Source organism: Aptenodytes patagonicus, chromosome 4, assembly GCF_965638725.1.
Source record: "Aptenodytes patagonicus chromosome 4, bAptPat1.pri.cur, whole genome shotgun sequence".
NCBI lineage: Eukaryota > Metazoa > Chordata > Aves > Sphenisciformes > Spheniscidae > Aptenodytes > Aptenodytes patagonicus.
In genome coordinates, this window is record NC_134952.1 from 84689978 (window position 1) to 84714758 (window position 24781).

Sequence of the window (24781 nt, forward strand, 5' to 3'; positions counted from 1 at the left end):
AACTATTCCAGCAGGAGCTGGGAGCCTCAAGCCTCCTGCTACATCATGTTCTCGCTAGGAGGAGGATGAAAGCCAGGGGAAGCAAGCTGGGCTAGGGTTGGGGAAACGGCAGCCGCCTCGCATGGCACCTCTTCCTTCCTTCTGGGGCCACCCTTTTTTCCTGCTTTTTAGTCTCACCCACACTCGCTCACACACGGATTATTTCTGGTCTCTGCATGGCTGATGAACAAGACCCCCACGAGCTCTGGGAGATTCCAGGACTGACTTGTAATAAAGGCAAACACCAGAACTTACGGTCAGGGTGTTCATACGGCAGCCAGTGGTGCTTGCTGCTCTGATACTCGAAGTGGGAGTTGCGTTGCTGACATTGCTGCGCTCTGAAGTCCTCAAAGTGCTTCGGACACTCCTCTGTATTGCAAAGTTGAAACTCAAAATTGACACCAGCGCAATCTTCACCTCCATTAATGGGCCTGTGAAGAGAAAACATTAATGAGATTCTAAAACCCTCTGGACACTACCTCTGGGGATTTTTCTTCTGTCTTAGCTGAAATTTCACGCTCTATTGTAAGAGACAATTTTGCAAAAAAGGCGTGTGAAGTGACAGAAATGGAAAGAGAGCAGTTACACCGCATAGCGGTATAACCTCGGTGCTTGCCCATGCATCCCCAAGGCATATGCTGAAACGCAGAAGTAATACATGTGCACATATATGCTGCCAATAGTCGATTTCCGATTAGAGATTATCTAAGTTTATCCTGCAGCTTGCTGAGCTCACACACTATGTACTCTTCACTCTCTTACACGTCAGCTAAATCCTTGGGATGGTTTTCCACAGGCTTTCCTCTGGAAATTCTTGGATTCTCCAAAAATGGTCCCGGCTCCCTGCAAAAAGCCGTATTTCAAGGGGCTCCAACAGAATGTGACTTTTGGCAGAACTCCATCCAAAACGTAAATGCCATTTAAACTGACACCTGCAACCAGGCTGGAACTACCACCTGGCCGGGAGACCTACATTGGATTGTTGCACTGGCGTGTTCGAAAGCGAACTCCAGTTCCACAGGTTCGTGAGCAGGAGCCAAATTTTGTCCAGGGTCCCCAGTTGCCATCCTGCTTCAGCTGGTTAGCATTCTTCCACATGCAGTGACCTTTATAGCACCACTGAGAGAAATCGGGCAAGGAAAACGGGTGAGAACAGAAACAAAAACCAAACCAAATGTAAAATCGCAGTAAAATTAAAAGCGCACAGAGGCGAGCTCACGGGCTGAGAAGGGACATCTCAGAGAACAGACTGCAAGCAGAGACTTTCCTGGGGACAAAAGGGGGTGAGGGTCTATGCACTCTGGGCCCAAGAGGACCCGATCCCCCTCCCTGAAGGCAGTCTGCTCCGTGAATGAGCCGGCAGCACTGCCGAACCTGAGCCTGAACCCTCCCATGGGCAGACACACGAAGCTCAACACGTTCCACCCTCCCCTTCCCTTAATTTAAATAAGTCTTTCTTTCATTTGAGTCTTAGTCGCTACCACCTTTCTGAAGGAATTTTTATGTTCTGAATATTAGCAGGATAAAGTTTATGCTGAGGATTAGTTGCTTTTTTTCTTTTTTTCCCTCAAACCGGCCAAATAGCACACTTCTTGCAAATAGGCTGGAACAGAGGGCCAGTCACTGGGCAGGGTCTTGTTTTGCTGCTGGCTAGGACATACTCAGCTGGTATAAGTGGCTCTCCTGTATCTCAAAATACACGGAATTTGCTAAACAAACATTTATTTGAGTATAATTTTATAATTAAAAATGAATTAGCAGCAGGACACCCACTAATGGGGGTATTAAAAGGGAAAAATAAAGAGCTAACCCTAAGCCTACCCAAACATTTAGCCACAGCATGTCTGGACCACAAGCACTAAGAAGCGGTCCTACAGTAACGGCATTATCTGCTACTGTGGATTCCTAAAGACACTTTATGGACGCTTTGCAGATGAGACAAGAATCCAAAAAACCATAAGAAAAAGGCCACAGAAGAGGCTGAGAATGGGTTACACCTCAGCTGGGGCTTCTGTGTCCAAAATTTACTTTGTGCTACGGCAAACCTTGTACAGTTCACAAAATATCACAGTGGGAAAGCACGGCTCCCTCTTTTCCCTTCCTCTGCCTCCACCCAGGGGATGCCAGGCAATTCCCGGTTTTCCTCTGTGCCCTTCAACCCAAATGAATGCAACTGTTGGGTTTTGGTTTTTTTTTTTCAATACAAACATAGTGAAAACACAATACTCACTTTCCCAGGGGCACATTCTGTCCCATCGAGTGGAGGTCCTTTCTTAGTCTTACAGAAATACGGGTTATCTGGATGGCTACACCACAACTGCTTGCACGGGTCAAAGGTTCGGAACTGCAATGCAGAACATTTATGAGATGAAACTCAACATTAGATGATTAATACTTTTCAGATAAGGATTCAACCCACCCAGTCAATTCATCTCACACACACGGCCACCAATAAGTACAGTATCTTCAGAAAGAAAAGGGCAAAAGTATCTTCAGGAAGAAAAGGGCAGTGCTTATTCCCTGCATCCCCTAGTCCTGATCTGGCGAGAAGAGGAAAGGGGGAGACACCCAGAAGTGGGAGGAAATTGAGGCTTTTTTCCATTCTTCCTTAGGATCACTACCACAAGTCTGTGTCACGTGGACCGTGCTGCCATCCACTTGACCATTCAACGAAATGACCCAGATGACTGGGTTTCACCCAGAAATATCTCTCTCCTCTTTATAATCTGTTTAACTGCTCTTCAATTATGAGAAAATGCATATATCGCGGCTCTTTAATAAGGCCAGACACCAACTTGCTGAATGAACATTTGTCTTTGCAACGACCGCCCTGGACATACCGCTGTGCACATTTTATAGCCAACGCCAAAATCAAAGCGGCACTGTTCGTCCATGGAATAATTGATGCCTGGCAGTTCAGGAAGCTTGGGCCAATCATGTTCGAAAGGGTCGTCAAGAAGACAGTCGTAAGAGCTGTGGAAAGATACACAGGGAAAAAAAAAATCATGAGAAGATGTAGCGATTTTTCTTTTTGATCAGCAAGATCAAAGTACTTATTCTTTGTAAGGCAATACTCCTTTTCTCCAACTTGTTTTCTGTCCTGTTTACATAGCTATTGCTCTCCAAAGCACAGGCAGTCCCTTCTGCAGGAATATTGCCTAGTGCAACGTGACTGAGCATCGGATGGGAAGATCCTACAGCAAAACCCCTGCTTTTGCTGGAGACCGTGGAGAGGCATCTCCAGCCCTTCCCTGTCCTAGCGATACACGTGAAATTTGCACTTTGCTGTCACCAGAGGTAGAAAACAAGCACTCCTCCGCTCTCAGTGCCAAAGGGCAACGTCTCGACGTGCTTCGACCTGGAGCATGATTCCTAATACAAGGCCTAAGACAAAGCCCGCTGTAGTCAGAGGGAGTCTTTCCACTGACTTTATGGAGCTCTGAAGCAGGACAGTAGTCCGGGAACAGGCCTTCTTACCCGACATCTACTGTATTCGCAGGGTGAAGCCCTGCCTATGCAAAGGGCAAGACTAAGGCTTGCTTTTTTCTCATTCCTGTTTAACTCTGATGTCTTAAAATAGTGATACTGGCGGGCTGCTCCTCCTGCACTGGGATATTTCACTTTAAAGCTCTAAGGTCTCAATCAATTACTATTTTATGCTTTATGTTACAATAGGTTTTCTTCTGTAGGAGATGTAGGTCAACTCGTTAAGTTTTCACGCAGTTTTGACTGGCAAAACCAGCTATTTGCAATGGAGAAGGAAGCCCGAGTAACAGCTGGATGAAGGTACACACATGGAGGGAGACTAGAGCCAGCAGGGTAGAGATCTGTTCTCTTTTTCTCCCTAATTCAGACACGCGCACGCGTGCCGCCTTCTCTCTTCCACAACTTTTGCTAGTTCCTTTTCCGAGTTTAGGGCTTCATCCTGCCAGTTTCACAGCATAGCTCCTAGAGAAATCGAAAACCTAGGGAAAACACCAGCTACCTGACATACAGTCTGCCAGAGAGACTCCTGCTACCATCCCCCAGAGGACGCAACGGGCTTTGAGTACAGCCCTAAGTGAGGAAGCATCGATCCTGGTTTATAGCTCTTCTAACATAGATTTGAATGGAAAAAGAGTATGGCAAAAAAAGTGATCAGGAAACCGCTTCAGCGGAGGAGGCCAGCCGTGGAGACAGCGGTGTCTCGCTGCTGTTGCACTGAAGCACAGAGCAGCCCACTGGAACGCCTCCGAAGGCTGGATCCCTGTTTGGAAGCAGAGAGCAGGCCACCCCGGCGGATCCCATTCCTCAGTACCTCTGAGGCCCCAGTACCGCTGTGTTTATAAAAAGGGCTTCCGCAGTCAAGGGTCTCGTTTATGACACTTGTGCCTGCTCCTTCACGCCGGGATTGCCTCTCCTCTTCTCTTCGCCTAGCGGAGGGCAGCACACTGGCCCCGCATCCCGGGAACGGCGAAGACTTCTGTTTCCTTTAGTAAAACAACTACCGCCGAGTGCTGACAGGTCCTTACTGTATATATCTTTTGAGTTCTTGGCCGCTGCATCTGGACCAGTGGTAACGATGAAAGGCAGCCTGCACCAGCGGAGCCATAACACTCCCCATTGCCGTCTCGTCCCCACATCTGTTGCCTTGCCCATCGTGCTCCATTCCCAGCCTGCAACAAAGAACGGGTATCAGAGCCCAGGCGGTTTCTGCTCTTCAACTGGTAAAACAACTGGAAAGAAATCAGTTTCTCATGCACGTGTAATCATGCAAAATGAAATTGTTCTTTGCATTCCACAGATATAAGCCGCATTTCAAACTGATCTTCTTTGGGGCCAAAACATAAGGACTCTCTGAATACTCTTTCATTTATACTTCGTTTTATTTGTTAATACCAGGAGTGAACTAAGTAGATGACGACGACTTCTTACGCTTCGGATAAAGGAAAACAACAATTCTGGGAGCCGTTCATCCAGACGTTGAATTGTTCACGTTTGTATACTCATTTATCGAAAGCACCTATTTAAACACAGAGCCAACACACTTATCGTGTTGCACCTCCAAGGAGCTAACGTGGTTAGCACGTTGCATCTCCAAGCGTGCACCTGGTACAGCTTAATATGCAAGTGACCTGGCTGGGCTAAATTCCTCCCAGTGAGCTGAACAAGCAGCCTGCACTGCTTAAGGAAGACAAAAATCAGATCCTCAGTGCTTGACATTAATTCATCCAGACAGCTAACAGAGATCTTTGCTTGATCAGTTACTCCCAACTTAACACTTTATCATTCCTGAAGAGGTGCCAAATCTAACAAATCAGCACCGTCAGTCAATGAGAAGAAAGAAGTTAAGGATGCTTGACTGTCTCCACTGCCTGGGCCTTCCAGGTTTCTTACTGACCTCCTCCTCACCCTAGAGAAAACAAGTTCCCCCTCTCTCTTCCCCTTCCTTTCTTCCCCCACTTCTCTCTTCATTGCTTAAGCCACTGATGGATTCCAAGGGGATGTAAAGAAAGTCAGGATAGCTTTCATATAGTCATTAAAATTAAACCACTTGGGGCAAGCAGGAGATGCAGTGCCATCCTTTGCTGGCAATCTAATTGTAAAAGTTGGACTTACACGTGACCAGTTTCATGAGCAACAACAAAAGCCGATGAAAACCCATCCTCGTGGTTGAGAGTACAGCTTCGGACTGGGTGACACATGCCAGTAACAGGAGCATATCCTATTGAGAGAAATCACGTCTGATTCTTTTACCCATTACACTTACTTTAAACGAGACCCCCCCCAATAAACTTACTACCTGAGAAGAACCTAGGATTATTTTCTTTTGATTGTCAATTTTTTCTCTGTCTTTGCAATTGCTGTCAAACAGAGTAAATGGCTTTGACATACTGAGATTGATTCCACAGACATCTGTGTTACTTCAGGCACTTATACTTTTATCACCAAAAATGCACAAGATGGCTGTTCCATTGAAAGGTAGAGCTATAGGCTGGGATTTTTTTGCACGTGCTCATATTACTGCCTTCATGTACATACTGCCTGGTGCATATTGCATGTCTTTTCCTCAGTAAAAGCTAAAATCTTTCTGAAGACAGGGAATTCTGCCTAACATCTCAACCTAACCAGTTTCACTCCAGGCGTGCCAGCCCAAACCTGAAGGAGATCTCAGACCCTCATCTCCCCCTGAAAGGTGAAGGGAGCGTGGAGGTACTGAACACAAATATCTAAGACATCTCCAGCTGGACAGCCAAAACGTGGCCTCACCCAGACTCTTCTTTATCTGCACTGACATAAATCACACTTTGTGAATTTACTTCCCATTATCATTAGTTCCTTGAGTCATAAAGATGAATGCAGGTATCAAAGTAGCTGGTACGCTACCTATAAAAAGAAATCTACAGTGAATGATGCAATAAAATAAAAGCGAAGTTGAATGCAAAGTGCATTGAGCGTTCCTAGTGATCCCTGCACACACGCACCTGGAGTTTGAAGAAAGTAAATAGCTATTTACTTACATCTCTCAAGTAAGAAACTCGATCTGCCACAGTTAGATATAAAAGGCAAGGACTACCACGGCAAGGTCTACGTGCTTTTTAAAAAGTATGTAAAATGAACGGGAGGAAGTACTTCCCCTCCGCGGCAGGGTAATGAGTACATGCTCACGCTGTCCACATGCGCCTTCCCTAAAGCCAGGACGAGGGACTGAACGTTATGATGAGCGTACGTGCTTTCCCCAACGGGACCAGGTTTCAATACATCTTTAAAATCGAACATTTCCTTAAGTACTTGCTGAATAAAGGCCTATGTTGCTTATTGTCTCAGGATCATATAACAATGCCGTTTTAAAATTTTCCTCTTTTCTGGCAGGCGCTAGCCAAGAAACACCAAGTCCAGATAGTTTTGCTCCAGGTCAGCTGCATTACCTTGCATACCAGCAGGCCCAAAATCTTGCCTGGTTAAGAAGATGGCATGATCGTGGTGCTCGGAGTGATTGGGGTCCGACTTCTGCTGCTGATATGCCCAGCGGCAAACGTTCTCCAAGCTTCTGGAGGGATTCCCCCTTTCAATCAAGCTAATGGACTGAAAGAGCAACACATTAGACCCAGGAGCTCCTAAAGGTAGGAAATTCAGACACGTTTTCATTTTCTTGGAGCACCAACCAGGTCCCCATTTCTCTCTTCCTAATACCCTATCACTCTAAGTCATGACAGCCTCCTTTCCTACGAGAAAAGAAAATGTGTATGTTAACAGTGACCGTGCATATATAATAGTACACCTTTAGGGTTTTTTTGAAGACAGTTTAATGAGCGTTCGTATCATCTGTGAAAGCAACTGCCTTTCTGTGTATAGCCTGTAATGTGCAGGAGGAACACGCAACTCGATGTTAGGATTGAATAAGGACATTTTTATTTCTTTTGTTGGAACTTGCTTACATTCTGGACCGCCAGATGACAACGTGACTTGGTTGAGACGAATGAGCATGTAGTGACATACACACAGCCCGTGTGGAGGGAGTGAATAATACACACACATGGGACAACGCCTCAAATGGTGCAAGACACTGTAGTGCCAGTAAATGTGTACTGATGAACACAGATTAAACGTCTGGTTCTGTGAGACTTCTGCTACAGCCTGTGCCTACAAGCTCAGTAAATTTAATTCCAAGACAAACATCAAACTGGTCTTTTGTCTTGCCCAAATTCAATGTCTGAGTTAAATGGAAGAGACATGATCTTTATCAAACCCTGAACAGCGTTACTGCTTTCCTCTCGCCCTGAACAATTTAACAGGCATTTGTTTCAAAACTCTCCGAGTGTATTTTACCAGCCAAATCAATGTACTGTTACAAGTACTGTCCAGGGTACAAAGTGGAGGAGTGTGCTGTGACCCAGTAACAGGGGCGTACACAAAATGAGAAAAAGAGATAGTTACACTAGCAGACCGCTTGGAGGGGGTGCACCAGCAAGCTGTGTCGGTCAACCAAGACGACTGCTTCTACTAAACCGATTTAATTCCCGGAGGATTCGAAAGGGCAAGAATTCAGGCTGCAAGCCTGAGCGGGCTGAGCCAGTCCTGCACCTGTGTCACAGAAGGGACACTCATGGTCAGCCTCAGGAATGAGGGCACAAGCACATCTAGCACACGCCAAGCAGGGAAAGCAGTTCTCTGGAACGAGCTGTTCAGTAGACTTCTGTTTCCACAGCCCTTCATGTGATTCACACGGACTATGATTACAAAGAAGATGAAGGCAGAGAACTGGTTCAGAGACTTGCTTACCTTCGCGTACCCCAACATGATCATTCGGACCAGCACAACATTTATGTGAACACCCAGGGATTCATCGTGGTAAATTTCATTCACCTGAGGAAAAAAAAGAAGAATTAAAAAGGGGACTTCCAAGGCCACACAGATGCTATTTCAAGTGCTTATCCCACTACGGTCTTCTCAGAAGAGGACTCGAGTCTCACATAATTTCCATGCAGTGAGAAAGGTAGACTACGCTTCCCGTCATCACATACCCCCTCACACAGAACTTTCTGAAGCACATGTCAAGACTCCTCTCAAGTTTAACGGCCTTGGGATCAGGGCCAATAGAAAAGGTGATTGAGGGGAAAAAAGAAGACTTCAAGTTCAAACCCTGCAAATACTTATCTGAATGCTTAATTTCACTCATTTGATAAACATAACGAGGGAAAGGAGGTTACTCCTGAAAGCAAGGTTATAGCAGTGTGTTCAAGTTCACTGAGGGATTTAAAAGCAGATAAACCCATCACCATCCATCGCACGTGGCCACCTCTGCTATGCCATCTGGCCACTCTAACTGTGGATGAATTCTAGATTCCGTTCCTATTTGTTTCATCAACCATTTGTCTCACTTCAATCAATGGGACGAGTATTTTAGTGGGGACAGTGAGCGAGCATGTTTTTGTTCATTTTGTAAAAGATTCTGCTGCCAGTAGCTCTCGCTCAAGGAAACGTGCCGTTAACTTCAGCATAGGTTTGTCCTCGGAAAATACTTGAGGATTTGACTTAAAGCCATTTTTGCATTCTGAAGGTCTAGGCTGGGAAGGCAGAATATTTAGACAATGACATGAACAACAAGGCTCCATTTCTGCACACACGTAGGCACGTGTTTAGCTTTAAAGATGTGAATAGTACTCTTGATTCTAAATCAATCTTAAAATTAACGGGCAAAGTGTTTACAAATCCCAGAAATGCTTTGGAAATTTTCATCTGAAAGTTTTAAAGTCAACAGCATTGCCAGACACATAAATGCTGTAGTATACCTTACAGGGTAATGATATCTCCAAATCTACTTGATTTCTGCAAGTCAATGCATTCCATTAAAAAAATTCAGCAGCTGCATGAAAGCACGTAACGGTTTACGCGATCTGGAACGACTTACTACATTAAAAACAACTGCCGGCCTGAGAAAACACCCATCCGTACGACAACCTCGTGAGACCTCAAAACTAGTCCTCAAGGACTGCGGAAGGCATACGGGAAAGAGCAAACTTGAAAGCCCACAGGGAGTCCTCATAAAACAGTCCACGGCTTTGCACCAAATTAGGTCTGCAGAGGTCTCCGGTGAGATCTCTACACATCATTTAAAGGCAGAATTCTGATTCAAGTGTTTTTAGCCCCATTTCCAAAGGAAATAAAGATTAGATAGTCACTCCCTCTGTTAGTTCTAACGCCTCAATAAATTTTGGCCCCGTTTACCACTTTCCAGCAATACTTGCAAGACAATAAAGACCTCAAAGAAATTAACTATCCAGGCTTTTTGGGAAAATAAGCAGGTGATTAGAAATAACAGTCTTATTACTGCTACAAGGAAGGCAAAACTGCATCTCCTTTATCCCACACACATACGGGAGCTCGGGGAACTCTCCCAGCACAAGAGAAGCTTATGTCCCACTGGAGAGCCCAGCCACGAGGCAGAAATCCAGAGGTAACGCTGCAGTTCCACTGCTCGCTGAACAACTGAAAGACCTCACGGTGGTTTTTGTTTTGAAGAAGGTTTTTTTTTTTTTTTTTTAGAAGCAACTAATACTGCTGCCCTACTTTTTAGAGATAAATTAGAATTATGTGGTCACTTTTGTACTAAAAAGAGTATTCGTGGAAGCGAAGTTAAAAAACCAGAATTATGCAGATGGGTCAAAAATTGTTCTTCTTGAGGACCTTCCTTGTGTCTGGGAAGGTGAGAAATGTCCTGCCACCAGAGTATAAATTAAGGGGCTAAAACATCTGCAGATGATCAATGAAGTTACTCATCCCCCTAAAAACAAAATAAATACTATATTATGGGTAATTGGTGAAAAATAAATACCACTGTTCAGAGGCTGGTATATTTGAGCAGGATTTAGAGGTTTGTTTTTTTTTTTTAGTCAGGCTAAACAGAACTTCCCCCTTCCCCTCAGGGAAAAAGGTCATTCTGCGCTGTCCAGACTGTGGGACCTGGCACAATGATTTTAGCCCATGGTTTTCAAAAATGCAATCCCTTTTAGGACCAGCTGAGAACAGCCTGTCGGCAGGACAGTTTTTCAAGGAATGAGCACATAACTCAGACTGCCCATCTTGTGAAGCAATTATTCCAAAGTTCAATTATTCATCTCGTATTTTCTCCCCATTTATGCAACAGCATTGCCCCCACAAAGGTTTGTGTCAGAAAAAACGTTCACAATTTCCCTTGTGCCAAGAAACCACAAGCTTCCCAGGAGTGACTTTCCTAGAGACAAAAAGGATCCTGGAATTGACCTAAAGATTCCAATCTTCTTCAAGATTTCTCCGCAACACCGGTTTTGAACCCATTCTCTGTGCATCGCTTTGGAGGGCTCCACTACAGGATTCCCAGGAGGAGCAAGTTCGTATATACTCTTGTGACTGAAACACAGGGAATTTTGGGAACCTGTAACCTCGCTGGAAGGACACAAATCCAAAAAAAGTGCTGAAAACGTCAGTGTAGACTGCAGCACTTTCAGACTGCTGTAACTGCACCTACACTGTGGCTATAATGGCAAAAGAAATTACATTCCAAGCTACTGGTACAAAACGCATACGTAAATCACACCCAGGGAGCTTGATTTGTCTGATCTGAACTTGTGAAACATATCACGGATGGCCAACTGGCCATATAACCTGTGTTGTAGTATTTAAAAGTAAAAAGGGGTTAGACTGAATTCAATAGCAATATGCACAAGAAGCAGCCCGTCGGCCCTCTCACTGGCACAGGGGTGTCAACTGTGAGACACCACAGACAAAGCGGGGAAGTATCTGTTTACTGAATGGATCAAAAATTGTTCAAACAGACAAAATAAATGCACCCGGCGCATGAACCGTAAGGCTGCAGTGAGGAGCACTGGAAAGGGGAGGTAACTGCTAACCAAGGGACTTCAGTGCTTCTGTGGAAACTCACCCGTGTTTACGCAGCATGAACGTCATGGGTGAACCCACATTCCCAAACTGAAGTACTCGTAAGGCAACAACAGCGAAATCGAAGGCACCCTCTAGCCAGACCTCCTCCCTGAAGGAAAAGTGGCTGGATTCTCACCGGCCAGAGGAATTGCTGCCTCTTGACCCACAGTCAACCATAAATCCCCAAGTTAACGTTGGATGGTTCCTCTGAGCACCTCTTGCAGTGTGAGCTCTTGGTAGGTGGCCTTTCAAATTCGGGACAGACAGCAAGCTGCAGATGCACGGCTGGTTTTGCGCAGGTACCGTGCAATTCCCTGTCAGGGTTGCCCACCAGCGCCCGCCAACCCTGCCTCCATGGTGCCCAGGTAGGGGCTGCAGGCTAATCCAAGGCAATCTGCAGCCCTGCCAAGGGCTGAGGTCCCAAACGACTTGGCGGGGGGTAAAGCATTTGCCCAGCAAAGCCTCACCCATCATCACAGTCTCCTCAGACCAGCTCCCGGATCTGCCAGCGTAAGTGGTCCCTCCTGGCTTTCAGCTGCAGGAGGACTAGGAGGGATGGCTGCCGCTGGGTCGAAGCACCAAGAGACACGGGAAACCTGGGCTCTGCCCTTGCTTCTCTTTTTATTACTGGCTGACCCAGACTGAGTTTGCTTTCCTGTTCTATGTTTCAGGTCCTGCCTGTAGTGACCTCCTTTGATATTTTTTGATGAAAAACGAGAACAGTATTACCTTGATTACCAGCTCTTCATTTCCTTCTCTTAGAATCTATGGCGTCTTTGATCGCTCTCCTAAATTACCAAGATATTTCAACAGAAATAATTTAAGAGTAACTGAACTGACTGAGGAAGGTTACAGAAGTTTCTTCCCTGACATTTCCCTGCCTCTGCTCGTTCACAGCAAGTTCCTCTCCGCTTACACCAAATGCGTCATTTGACTCTCCTTGGGTTTTGGGGACCATATACCCTCAATGGCCTTCTGTTCCTGCCTTGATGGAACTACTTACATTTCCGTGTCTGGCTTGCACGGGGGAAAGTGCAGTTTCTTCATTAGTATTCTACAGTGAAGGAATGTTGAGTAACTCAGAATTTAATGATTAATGCGATCAGCTGCTCTGCCGCTCACATCACTGGAAATGAAACAGCTTTGAAAAAAATAGTCGACTACTGGTCTACTGACCATCCACGGGTATAAATCACTAGATTAAATGGCAAGGAGTGAGTTGGTGACACCTTCACATGCCATTAGTCTTTACCACGGGCTGAGGGCAATATTAGATGAAAATTGACGTAAACTGATACATGGGAGAAGTGAGTGCGTGATGACTGTACGCTATGGAAACAGCTCCCTGACTAGTAATCTTGACAGACAGCAAGGTAAGTTATAAGCCTGACAAAATCAAATATCAAAAATCAGGGTTGTGAAGAAGGGTGGCTTTGAAGGAGAAAGAGCTGCCATAGGCTCTTCAGTCTCGTGATGAAGAGGGAGGGCCTGGGCCATTCTCGAAGCCCCGCAGTTCAGCTCCACAGTGTAATCCACCAGCTGGACGAGAGGCAGGAACGACGACTCCCAAACTCGTAAGAAAAAGTCACCACCTACAGAACGGGCTATTTGCCCGTAAAGAACATCCCTCCGTGCTCACCGCGATGTTGAAATGCGAGGAAGTAAAGCAGAGATTTTCTTCTGAACTGTGCTACTCAAGCACGCCTGCTTGCCACAGAAAGCTGGGCTGGCAGATGGCAGTTCAAAGGTTCCAAGTGAGAGAACAGAAGCTGCCTCCTCCTCCTCCTCCTCTTCCAGCTCAACACCCAACCTACAGCCCAGTCAAGTCGGCAGCGAGACTCCCGCTGCCTGCTGTGAGGGCTTTTGCGGGTGCCCAGGCTCTGCAACGCAGACGAGCCTCCAGGAAAGCCACTGAGCAGAGGCAGAAGAATTGGCAGGAGCAGTGCTGAACTGGGGCTTTTCTGGCAACCTTCTTATTAAGAAAATTTTTAAAAGCCCGATACTCTTCTGTGTCCGTCATCTCCCCCTGCATTTATTTTGCATCGTGTTTTCTTCCCGTTTCCAGTTTTACCTGCATCTTGTTTAGAAAGTCATATAAAAAAGACTACCATTGTTAAAATCTTGACAGGAATGACTAGACTGTTACAAAAGCATTCCTCCCAAAAGAGGTAACGATCTTTACTGTAGTCGACCTACAGCTTCTCAGGGAAGCGGTGTCTGAGCTTGCACGGGCTCTGTATCGACACCTACTCCCAGTAGATGGTGCCACAGACGTTTAAGAAAAGACGGAAGGGTTTTGGGATGGTGTATCAGCTCTGCCGTTTACTAAGTTAAATGGTTTTAAAACTAAAAAGACAATATTCTGAAATCATCTTTAACGAAGATTTGTTGTTGACGTTTCATGAGGTATGTGGTAAAAAGAAAACGATGCCCTGCAAGTACCGTATCAAGAATATTTTGTTACTCATGCAAATAACAACTTTTCATCTCAAACTTTCTGGATTCAAAAGTTAACTTGCTTCCAACGTTTGCCAAAACTACGTTAACTCCTATTTCACGTTCTTCAGCAATACAAATTCCCCGTGCAGTTTAGCACAGCCACAGCTCACTGCTCAGGGGAGACTGGCATTTCTGAAATGCTGCCAGCAAGAACAGTGCAGCAGATCTGCACGGAAAAACGCTGCAGATGACCTCTCTACCTTATGCACGCTGTCGTCGGTCACCAGCGTTAGCTCTCATTTCCACGTGGAACTGCACAGAAAAGAACCAGCGCTGATCTGACTTTTCTCCTTTATCTGAGGTAATAACTATCAGGCAAGTGACTAGGAAAAGTCAAGAGATCTCTCACTTAAGTAATGTGTTCAGGCCCCGCTACGCACTTCTAGACAGAGGCAGAGTGAATGAAAAAATGAGAGCAAGTGATGGAGAGATAAAGAACTGCAGGTAGCGTGTGTGCGTGCGTGCAGGCCTGTGGCAGAATTTTTAGACATATCTGACACTGTCTGTTCTTATTGAAGCTAATAAAGCTCTCACTGACTTCAGCACGTGGACAACAAACTAAAATTGTTATTTAGAAAGAAGGTGATACCCACAAAACTGCAACGCTGAGTGGCTAGTGATCACCAAACGAGGAATTCTGTCAAAAGCAACTTGCAATTTGAGAATGAACGATGCATGGAAGTACCACTCTACTGGCTAATTTTGGTTTATTCTCCAGGAAAAAGAAAACTGAAAGATATAAACACTGCCAAGTCCAAACCTGCTGAGAATCGCTCAGTATAACCTGATGCCCTCTGCGCATACCTTTCTTATCTCAGTTACTTTAATCCAGGGAAGCTTTGTCTTAAGTAACCACCCAAGGGAATAACAAATGTCAGGTGCCTAATACAGGAGACCTTTAATTTCAGCTCTAACACCACCGTGCTGAAAACATCAAGCTTTTTTTAAGTATCCACTTAAGAAAGCGTACTAGCTACCTCTTGCTGAAAATGATCATTATGAATGTTTCACTGTTCTCTCTTTTGTTAGCTGAAAAATGAAATTCCTCTAAACTGAATGCAGTGCCTTCAAGATCCTCTCTTTTTGTCAGAGGTTTCTCGTGGGTAGCGCGGAGGAGAGGAAAGCCACGTTATGACAGACAACACAAAAGAAGAGCTAGCTGCGAAGCACCAGATATACTGACAGTGCCACATTCCCATAAAACGTTAAACAAACAGTGGTGAAAACCAATTCTCCTCTTGCAAGAAGTGGCCTCAACACCAGTGTGGCACACCACCACGTGAGAGAGACAGGACCCGGCTCCTGGCAGACCCAGAGAGTCACTGAAGGGCTGCCTTGGCCCTGTGGCATAACCAGGGTGGGGGAAACAAATGTGGGGAGGGGGGAGAGGAAGGGGGGTCAGGCTTTCTAGTCCTACTTGCACCCCGTTTCCCACTGCTCTGCCAGTCTTCACTCCACCTGCTTTCCCGCTGTACTTCTGCAGGTTCTGCGAGGGATGCTCCACTGGGGTTTAGGAACAGTGCTAACGCTGTGGCAGGGTTCGGGAGATGGAGGCCACAACTCCTTATGTGCTCCTGGTAAGGGTAAGATCAGGAAAATGTCGATTCTGTCACCTCAAGGAGTTCAGCTGAAACTGCCCAGTAATGGACACGCCACCGAGCTACCCGAAACAATTCCAGGGGAATGACATTCTTTCCGATGGGTGATTTTAGCCCTCAGCCCTTCTGGAAGGCAGGCTGTCAGTGACTTTGGCAGTTCATGCTGTGAGGTAATGGTAAAGCTTCACCTAAAAAGCTAGGGACCGCACTAGATTTTATTGCTTTGGACTAGATGAGCCCATGTGGGCTTCTGACTTCCAGCCCTGACCCGTAACAGCTGTTTCAGACGCATCGCTGGTGCTGGGGTTTCCAGCCTGTTTCTTAAGCCAAGAGTGAGCACAAATGTTAAGCATAGGGAAAAATCTCAGGCATTTCTTTAGCTGAAACTGAACCTCCAGGCCTGGAGCTCCCAATGGCACGGCAAGGTCGTGCAGTGCTTGGTTCCCAGCGAGCCAGCTCTGGCACCAAGAGCAGTATAGTAGTGTCAGCATGGCACTGTGCCCAGGATAACCAGTCTTGGCACAGGGTTGAACGAATGCGATTTAATACTGCTTTTTTGCACTTGACTGAAATAGTGTTGCTTACGATGCCCGTATACATTTGTTCTTTTGAAGCTACTCTGGAGCTATCTTGCGTATGTTGCATTACATGGGGCAAGACTGCCCTTAACTTCCCTGCTTGGGAAGGCAAGTCTCAGCGAGTTCCCATCGGCCTTGCAAAAATCCCCATGAATGCTCCGAACATCCACCACAAATTCTTTCTCATCTAGAGCCTCCCATTTTTAGGAAGAGCAAAAGATACAAGTTTAGATATGCAAGGTTCAGTTCTTGGACCTTCACACCGCTAGATCCAAACTTAAATCTGAACCGAAAGTCAGGTTCGTGTCTGCCAGGCGAATTCAGCTGTGCTGAACCGTGTCTGCTGGTGTCAGCAGCGGCTTGGACTGCAACAGCTGCAGTCCCGGTGGCTGATGACCTTCTAGGAACAAGCAAAGACTTGCTCATGTGCTTTCTGATTCCCTCAAGCCTAAAAAAGAAGCTTCTGCTAACAACAAAGATACACAGTTAGTAGGCGTACATTCACGGCCATGAAAGTCTTGCTGTCGATTCACTCGTGTCTCAGAGGTGATCCACAGAGCAGCCCAGGGTCAGTGGCTTGTTTCCCCTCAAGGATCTTCACACCCAGCTTCCTAACACACCACGGTCAAAGGCTTTCTGTGTGCGTGTCAGGGGAGGGGAGGAAGTTATGATTAAATGCCTTGGGCTCCAAAACCAAACGCAGAGACATTACTCAACTTAACAGCCCCTCTTCATCAAACCAAGATTCTACAGCATCCATTCCCTTATTGTTAGAGAGCAACTCCCCTGGCATGCCGAAACACCACAGTGACCTAAAACATACAAGCTCACGATTACAGAAACAGTAGGAAAGGCGTAAGACTGAACAAAGCTCCAGGCTGTAAACCTAGCAGACTAAATTCTGTTTTTCAGTTACAATGTGTGTGTATGTCTGGAGTTTCTTATTCGAGATTTATAGCACAGTATAATTCTATACAGAATTGTTATAATCCTACACAGAGTTATGCTGGAAAAGATATCAGTTGGTTTAAATTCATATAGAGGTTTTTTTTTTCCTCTCAAATTCTATGGATTAAATTTTTAAACTGCTGCTCCTCGTTCTGGGAGCTAGAACAGGTGGGGCGGATTTTCAAAGATGCTCAGCGTGTTTGTGCACTTGGAAAACTGAGATGGGATCGTGACAGGCAAAAGCTGCGTGGTGCTGAGGTTCTTCTTTTTTAAGGGACCTGGCTTTAAACTTCTAACAGGTAACTGGGGTCTTATGACAATGAGACCATACCTGTGGGTACACTTCGGTCCTGGCCCTGTGCTTCCCCCTCGATATTTGAGGGGTCTCCTCCGTACCTAAGCAGTGTAGTCTTTCACACATGTAGGATCTGTGTTGTTGGCAGCACAGTTCCTTGTGAAGGAATCGCTTATTTAGCTGACGGAGGAGCTTGCAAAGGGAGCAAAGAGACCTTCTCTAGATACGGCAACTCGTTTTCAGCCTGAAACACATTTCCAGCCTCAGGTCTCCATACTCGAGCAGCCACGTGCCTGATGCGCTCGTCGCACCGTGTGCACTGAACGGGAGCTGTGTAAAAGCGTTTGGTGCAGGACATGTTACGATACAAGCCACGTGGATCAAAGCTTGGGCCAAAGGCTGCGGGCAGGGGAGAGAAGTAACGCCTCCGTCATTCTGAACGCAGCGTTTCTGTCATTTCTGTGTCACCTGTGTTACGCGTGAGGTCTAACACAAAGGCGCTGTCCCGAGAAGTCCTGTATGTAACGCTGAGTCTTGCTACCCACCTTCCCAGCCCTTCACGGCGTCACTGCTCTCACCTCTTCCACTCGCCCACCGGGAGGAGATTTTCCACTGGCCTGATTAGGTGCAAGGGGGCTGCTCCTGTCACCCCAGCAATCACCAGCCACCCCTCACGTAATTCAGGCTCTAAGTGAAAGCCTCAATTAACCTTTTTATGCAGTAGCACCGCACGTAGCCTCGCTGCCCGCCACTGCCGTCAAAATGGTATGAAGTTTGGGCCAAGGGAAGGCATTAAGAGCAGAAAATGCGTCAGAAAAACTGTCAGCGCAAGCATACGGACTAACCGTAAAACAAGGACTGAAGGCCAAATTCACCATATGCGTTATTCACCTTGGCTGTCCCTCCTGAAGTGGAATGCTGTGTACTAAGGGGAGCTGAAACGGGGTTCGGGGATGAGGGGGAGAAGGTGTTTCTGATACTTTGCAACAGCGAAAGGATTGAATTCTCTCAGTCGGGAATGACGGCGGCTGATGTGACGCAGGAAAAAGAAATGTTACGAAGATGATTTGTAAGCCTAAGGAATAATTTTTAAATTATTCCAGGAATAAAAAGGTGACTGTAAAAAATACAGGAATCATTTCTACATTCATCAAATCATTATTAATTGTAAGCCTATTCTCTTATAATCTGCCCTTAGGATATTGTTTTTCTTTCCTGGAAAACCTTACGATCCCCACAGCTTCTAAGATGTATCCATATGGGGCTGACACTTACATGCATTACGAAAAGGCCACACATTGCAAGGGATTACACATCTCCTTCACGTTCCTTTCATGTATTTTTTTTTAGATTTCTTCTAAGATAGAAAAACGGAAAAACATGTAAGCTTGAGCAATTCTAGCATTCAGTGCTGGCGCAGTACATGACTTTTAATGCACAGTGTGCACGGTGCTCTTCTGTAATGTGCATTTCCATAGAATCTGAGAGGGTAGCTCAAGACTGTACCTTTAAACGTACCTTTAAACAAGTATCTTGCCATTGATTTTACAGCCAGAAACGTGTATGTAGACAAAAAATACTTGCTAACCCCGTAAGACACACTATGATAAAGCAGTTCTATGAGTCTCTGTTCCTTTGCAGTTTCTATATAAATATGGATATTGCCACACGAGTTAAGGAACAGACATTACTAGATGGTTTGCTTTCTTTCAAAGAGCCGTCAGGTGTCCAGAACACTTTTTCGCTCTGCACGTTTATTCTTTAACCAGGTTTCCTTCAGAACTGTGTTGCGGGAGAAGTTAGGAATTATTAGAAATGTATCAAGTTTACATTTTTTCCCCACTGTTTTTCAACTATTTCCAAGTTCGTGGAATTACCCTACAACGTGCCCTAGAAAACTGCTGCGAAAAAGATCAATTAAAGGAACATCTTGAAAAGAGAGAACCACGTCCAACAGCAGACAAAATGATGGTATTTGTATCAAGCGTGGTCTCCTAGATACTCCTGCAAGAGATTACAAAAGCCTTTCACGTTCCAAAACAAGCGGTGCGGCACTGCGGGAGATACTCACTATGTTCATGAGGGTGAGGAGGTAGTTTTGAACGTGTTCTTTGCCATGGAATCGGACGACAGAGTCGTCCACACCTAGCAGCACCTCAATGTTGTAGTCGTCGCCTCCCGCGTGCCTGCGTCGCCTCAGGGTTTCGTTCAGCTGCTGCTCTACGCCGCTGTACAGGGAACTCAGCCCTCCGAGGCCGCCAAGAAGAGACTCTGCAAGAAACAGTAAGACATCAACATCTACTCCAATTCCATTTCAGAAACATCCTCCTGCACAGCATCCTCACCTGTAGAGTCACCACTACTTTGGATAAAATAAATCAGGAACTCTGAAGGGATTATTCTAGTGGCGCAGGGGTAGGGGAAATCACCAGATACCCAATGAAAAAATTCATTCAACCACATGGTTCTATAATTTATCACACGGTTCTTATTTCAAGCATAAAATTCATCCCTAAAGAGATTTAGGCCAAATACTTCACTTCCTAACCCAGAATTTCCCCCTCCTTTTCTTGCAACACATTGGGCACGTGTTGTAGAGTGCCACTGACAGGGGATGCCTCGGCATTCACTGGGGATGCTGTACAACCCTTAACTTGTGGCTTTAGTGCTCAAAAGTGATGTGGTCAGCCCCACTTCATGTTGAAAAGGTCTCAAATAGCGGTGTTGTGTGTTCCCCCCTCATACCCCATCGCTGGAACAGCTAAGCTAGAATTTCTGACTGACTTACTATTTTTGTAATTCTCTGTTTAAAAAGTAGGTGTTGGAACATCCTCTCCTGTGAATATCACAGAACAGCAGAAGGCTCCCTTGGAGACACGGGTCAAGGGGCAGAGTTCAGATGAACCATTCCGAATTGGCTTTTAAGGGGACGCATTCAATAGCCTGTATCTGCAAGGACTCAAAAGCTATTTCTTCCACTTAGGACAGTAAAGCAAAACATCGCCATGGATTTTTGACAGGAAAAAAAGTCACAGCTGTAGGCTACTTAGTTCTTCCTAAATCTAGGCCAGCACACCAACGGGCTCTAAGCAATAAACAACAGTAGAGAGGCCTGTTTGGAACATCTTACAGCGTAAACCACCAGCTACGTATTGCAGTCCTCACTAGGAACTGGGCTGTTCTTGCGTCTCTGGCTCTGCGGCAGTCAGGGAGCATCCCCATTCCCCCTCTCTTCCATTGAGAAGAAAGGGACGATACAGCCCTTAAGTACACAGGGATCCTCCTGCTCTATGAACCCAGCAAAAGCAACCAGCGCCCAACGGACAGAAAGGAGAGGACGGTCCTGCCTTCCACTCGCGCTGACTCGTACTGTAACGGGGCACCTCCCCAAATGATGGCACAGCTTTCAAGCCCTTTTTCTCTACGCTGGAGCTGATGAAAGCCGAGGTTGCAGGTACACAAACTGGCCCTTCACATGTTTTCAGGCGAGATTCCCAGTAAACTGGACGTAAGTTTTGCTTGTGGAAGGACAGCAGGACCAGGGCCAACGTTGCAAAATGCGCTGGATGGCCACGCTGTAATTCATCTCGAGCAGATTCAACTACCGGCTGACTTAGCCGGGAAGCCTCTCCCTCCTAAGCATCACAGCGGTTCACAGCCACACATAAATAACTCTCCCGGAACCCCACATCAAATGGCAAGGTTGTCCCCGGTTGTTTTCAGAAGCTTAGCCTGCCACTGTGGGTGAGAGACCAGGTCTGCAAACAGCTTCACAATTCAACCGCAAGTCCTCTCGCCCTCAAGAATGCGAACCCTGTGATAGCACACAAGTGGGAAATTCATAGACAAGCTCCAATTCTAAAAATTGCTGCAGCTGGCAAAGCTGCGGAGCGCGGTGTCCAATGGAAATATACCAGTAATGTCATCGTACCGCTACGCCCGCGGCATGAATGGAATAGCTTGAGATCTCTTCAGAAAGAACCAACTATCTGCGCTGTGCAGCACCTTCGGTTTGGCCGTCACTTCCCTTCTTAAATAGGTGGTTTTGCGGTTCAAACGAAGAGGAGAATCTCTTTTTTGTGTGCATGTGAGCAGGCAGAGCGAGTCAGAAAGGATTCCTTTTTTTCCACCCCTCTCTAGTATGTAGCCGCTTTCTGCACACAGAGGTTGTTCTCAATATGCCAATATTTTCCATGCATGCACCCACAGAATATTTTTCAAGTGTGCAATCCCAACAAAGCAAGAAAAAATAACCTCACTCTAGGAAGAAATGTAATGACCATTTTTGGCCAAGATTTGAAAAAAAGGAAAAAGCAGTACTGGAAACATTTTCAAGCATTGAGCCTGCCACCTCCTGAAATGCAACTTGCATACTTCTTTCCACAGAAACCCCAAACCTCCCCCTGACTGGGCTCAGTGGTAAAAACCCAACCATTTCACTCAGCCTGGCACACAGTGTATTCCATGAAACGTAGCAGGATTCTCAGGATATTAAGCAGTACCCACTCTAGCTACAGCTTTCCTGGTGCTGACTGTTTTTTAATTTTTTGTCTGCTCTTCTTGGCACTACGCAAGTACATTACTCCTTAACAGAAGCGCTAACATCAGAAAACAACTGTCGGCTTTAAGGATGATTTACTTATCAGCTAGTAATTACTTCGCAAGCCTCATTCTGTGTGTCACCTTTCCCCATACCGTGCTGGGAAGTGGAGCTGTGGGGTCCTCTCCCTAAAGGCACCCACTGTAAATTGCTATGCCCTGTCCCAAAACCACAGGGTAATACGAGTGGTTTATCTATTCTCGTTTGTCTGTTTTCCATAATCCAGCACTTAAGTGACTTCAGAGTCAAACAATCGGAATCAAACCCAGGTTGCAGGTACTAACGATAGCTCTGTTTGCAAATGCTGCAGTCTGCATCCATTGCCAAGCACTTAACAGAATGTAAGGGCAAAGGGATGATGGCGTGACACATGACAGCAGCGTGACACATGAGAGCAGCAGTGCAAAGTGAGAAGATGCCTACGTTCCTATAGCCCAGTCATTAAATCTCTTTCTTCGTGCCGTTGCTCATGATTCAGCTAAGTACTAGGGCACTGGTGGAAATTTTAGAAGACCTCCCAGAGTCAATGGCTCTTTTCATAGCATTAAAGTCTGTTCCAAATACCTCAATCAACCTGAAGTTATTTACCATAATTGATCATCATTAATTTTGGCTAGTTCTAAAAAGCTTGTTCTGTGCTCACTGGCTTCAGCCGAGGCATAGGGATGGGGGATCAGCTCTGAGCAGCACAGAAAGGGTCCTCAGATGTGTTCTGTTCAGGAGATGGCATTATTATTCTTATAGATACAAAACACACACACGAAACTCGGAACCTCCCAGGCAGGTAGACACACAAACACATTAGATATTTTATCTAATCCGCTCTGCAGAAGGCTGTCCAAGTTTGCCTCTGGTCTATGCGTCCCACTGCTCCAGATGAGACTAATTACAAAGCCAATCCTTACGTTTACAGTGAAGTTGTAGTGAAAACCGTCTTCTACCTCTGTTCTGTGCCGAGAGCTTCCCAGCTTTGGAAGGGTGAGCTTTTCAGAATGTCACAACCCCTACAAGTCAGAGTTCTTTCAAGAATTTATGGATGCTGCAGCAGGAGGAGACATTATGGAAAAATCTTAGTGGAGAGCTATTTACTGCAGTATGAGTGCTACAACCAGTGAAGACATGAGCATCCTCCATTCAGTTCGTTCAGTAGGTACTTCAGGTACTCGTAACAGAAGGGCAGAGTTCAGTCTGAACGCTTCTTGCACAAAATCTTTGTTAATGCAGAAGTAAGACTGTCGGCTGTGCTCGGCAAGACTTTCACAGACTTTCTGTACTGCAATAAATAACAATCGCAATCATCCTTTTCCTTTCGACCCTCCCTCTCGCCAAAACCAGAAGGTACGTAAATTGTTTTCCTCAGTCCAAACCGTGCGCTCATACACATCTGCGCGTGCCTGCTGACTTTCAGAGACAGACATCTGCAGCGCTGGTAAATGGCGTTACCTATTGGTAGTGCCACACGCTGTTGGAACTCAGGACACAAAACACAGCTAAATCTCTAGAGGTCATTAGGCAACGGTTAAGAAACACACGTGCTGTGACTTCCCCTGTGTACGGTTACAGGCTTTGTGTGTAATGGACTATAAAGAAAATTTGCTTTCAAAGAAAAATGCATCATAATCTTTGCCTGTTAATCCAGGGCTTCGGAAAGCCTGAGGCGCTTGAAGCCGGTATAACTCTACTGAGCATCAGCACTAGCAGGGAGCGTATCACCTGCAAATATTTAAATCCAGGGGTGGTTTCAGCATTGAGATGAACAGTTTACACGTAGGCAGTCCTACAGATTTGCTAGCTGAACGGCACAGGAGTGCCTTTGGACACCCCCTTACCTGCATGTTGGAGCTGCTGTCATTAGATAATGGAGAAATCAATCTTTCCTTATAAAACTCTTCTCTAGAGCACAGAGCAAGTAATTCAGACACAAGCAAAAGTTGGAGAAACGACGCCCTTCTTATGAGCGGGAAGAGATCACAGCAATGCTTACTGAAGTGAATTATTTAAATTGATCATCTGAAGACAGAGGTTCTTTGCAAGTCAATCTACAAAGCCTCCCCGGCAGCTTTGAGTGCACTGTTTAACGCAGTAGAGACGGCTGTCGCTGAATGGCAATATTCTCTGGTACGCACAGAGGAAACCAGTCTGTTTGTTTGCGGATTTGTGCTAGACAGACTAATCCTTCCTAATCTCATTCTGGAATTAGCTGGTTCATTATCTCTTCCTTTTTTATTTTGCTAGTCACCTGCATCTTTTACATCACGATCTCACCCGTCAGAAAACCATGCTCTCTCACCAAGTGAAACGGTTATGCAAACATTTGGGTAGGAAGACAAAACACACCGCACTGTATGCACATGTGCAGGTGTGTATTTTGATTTCTTTTTTCACGGCGCACATCAGAGCCTGTCTACCATGCATCATCTAGCAAAAATGAGGAGAGCAAAGAATGACCTCTTCCTCCAGTCCAGCTGGGGTTCCTCCGCCAAGAAAAGGCAGGAGGAGTTTTGTGCATGTAGCAAATGAAGCAGTGGAAACGGAACAGAGACGCACCAGAAGGAAATCTCCCCCACATGCTCTGTCATCATATTTTGTTGAAAGCCACGGCTGCTAACCTCGCCTTGTGCCACCTCTAGAGACTTGGAACCACGCTGCTGGAATCAGACGGTAGGTTTCTGTCAAGCACAAATATATCTACAGGGCCTCCCTGTGAACCCAGACGTGCGTATTCTAAAAGCCATAACCCCCTTGCAGACCAATAAAGTATGCCTCCCTTCTAAATCCTTTTTCAGAAACACTGAACTTTTACCATAAACACCTACGTCAAAAA

The 24781-nt window shown here is 45.8% G+C and overlaps 1 protein-coding gene across 1 annotated transcript in view; it reads right to left on the reverse strand.

Moving 5' to 3' along the window:
• ADAMTS3 (ADAM metallopeptidase with thrombospondin type 1 motif 3) overlaps nucleotides 1–24781 on the reverse strand; it is a 127611-nt gene that overhangs the window by 18832 nt on the left and 83998 nt on the right. Inside the window, exons 5-13 of the mRNA XM_076337703.1 lie at nucleotides 19429–19628; nucleotides 8302–8385; nucleotides 6948–7104; nucleotides 5638–5743; nucleotides 4551–4694; nucleotides 2880–3012; nucleotides 2270–2383; nucleotides 1013–1158; nucleotides 295–470 (exon numbers count right to left, since the gene is read on the reverse strand). Of these exons, the coding sequence (XP_076193818.1) occupies nucleotides 295–470; nucleotides 1013–1158; nucleotides 2270–2383; nucleotides 2880–3012; nucleotides 4551–4694; nucleotides 5638–5743; nucleotides 6948–7104; nucleotides 8302–8385; nucleotides 19429–19628 (1260 nt within the window). The remainder of the gene's footprint in view (nucleotides 1–294; nucleotides 471–1012; nucleotides 1159–2269; nucleotides 2384–2879; nucleotides 3013–4550; nucleotides 4695–5637; nucleotides 5744–6947; nucleotides 7105–8301; nucleotides 8386–19428; nucleotides 19629–24781) is intronic.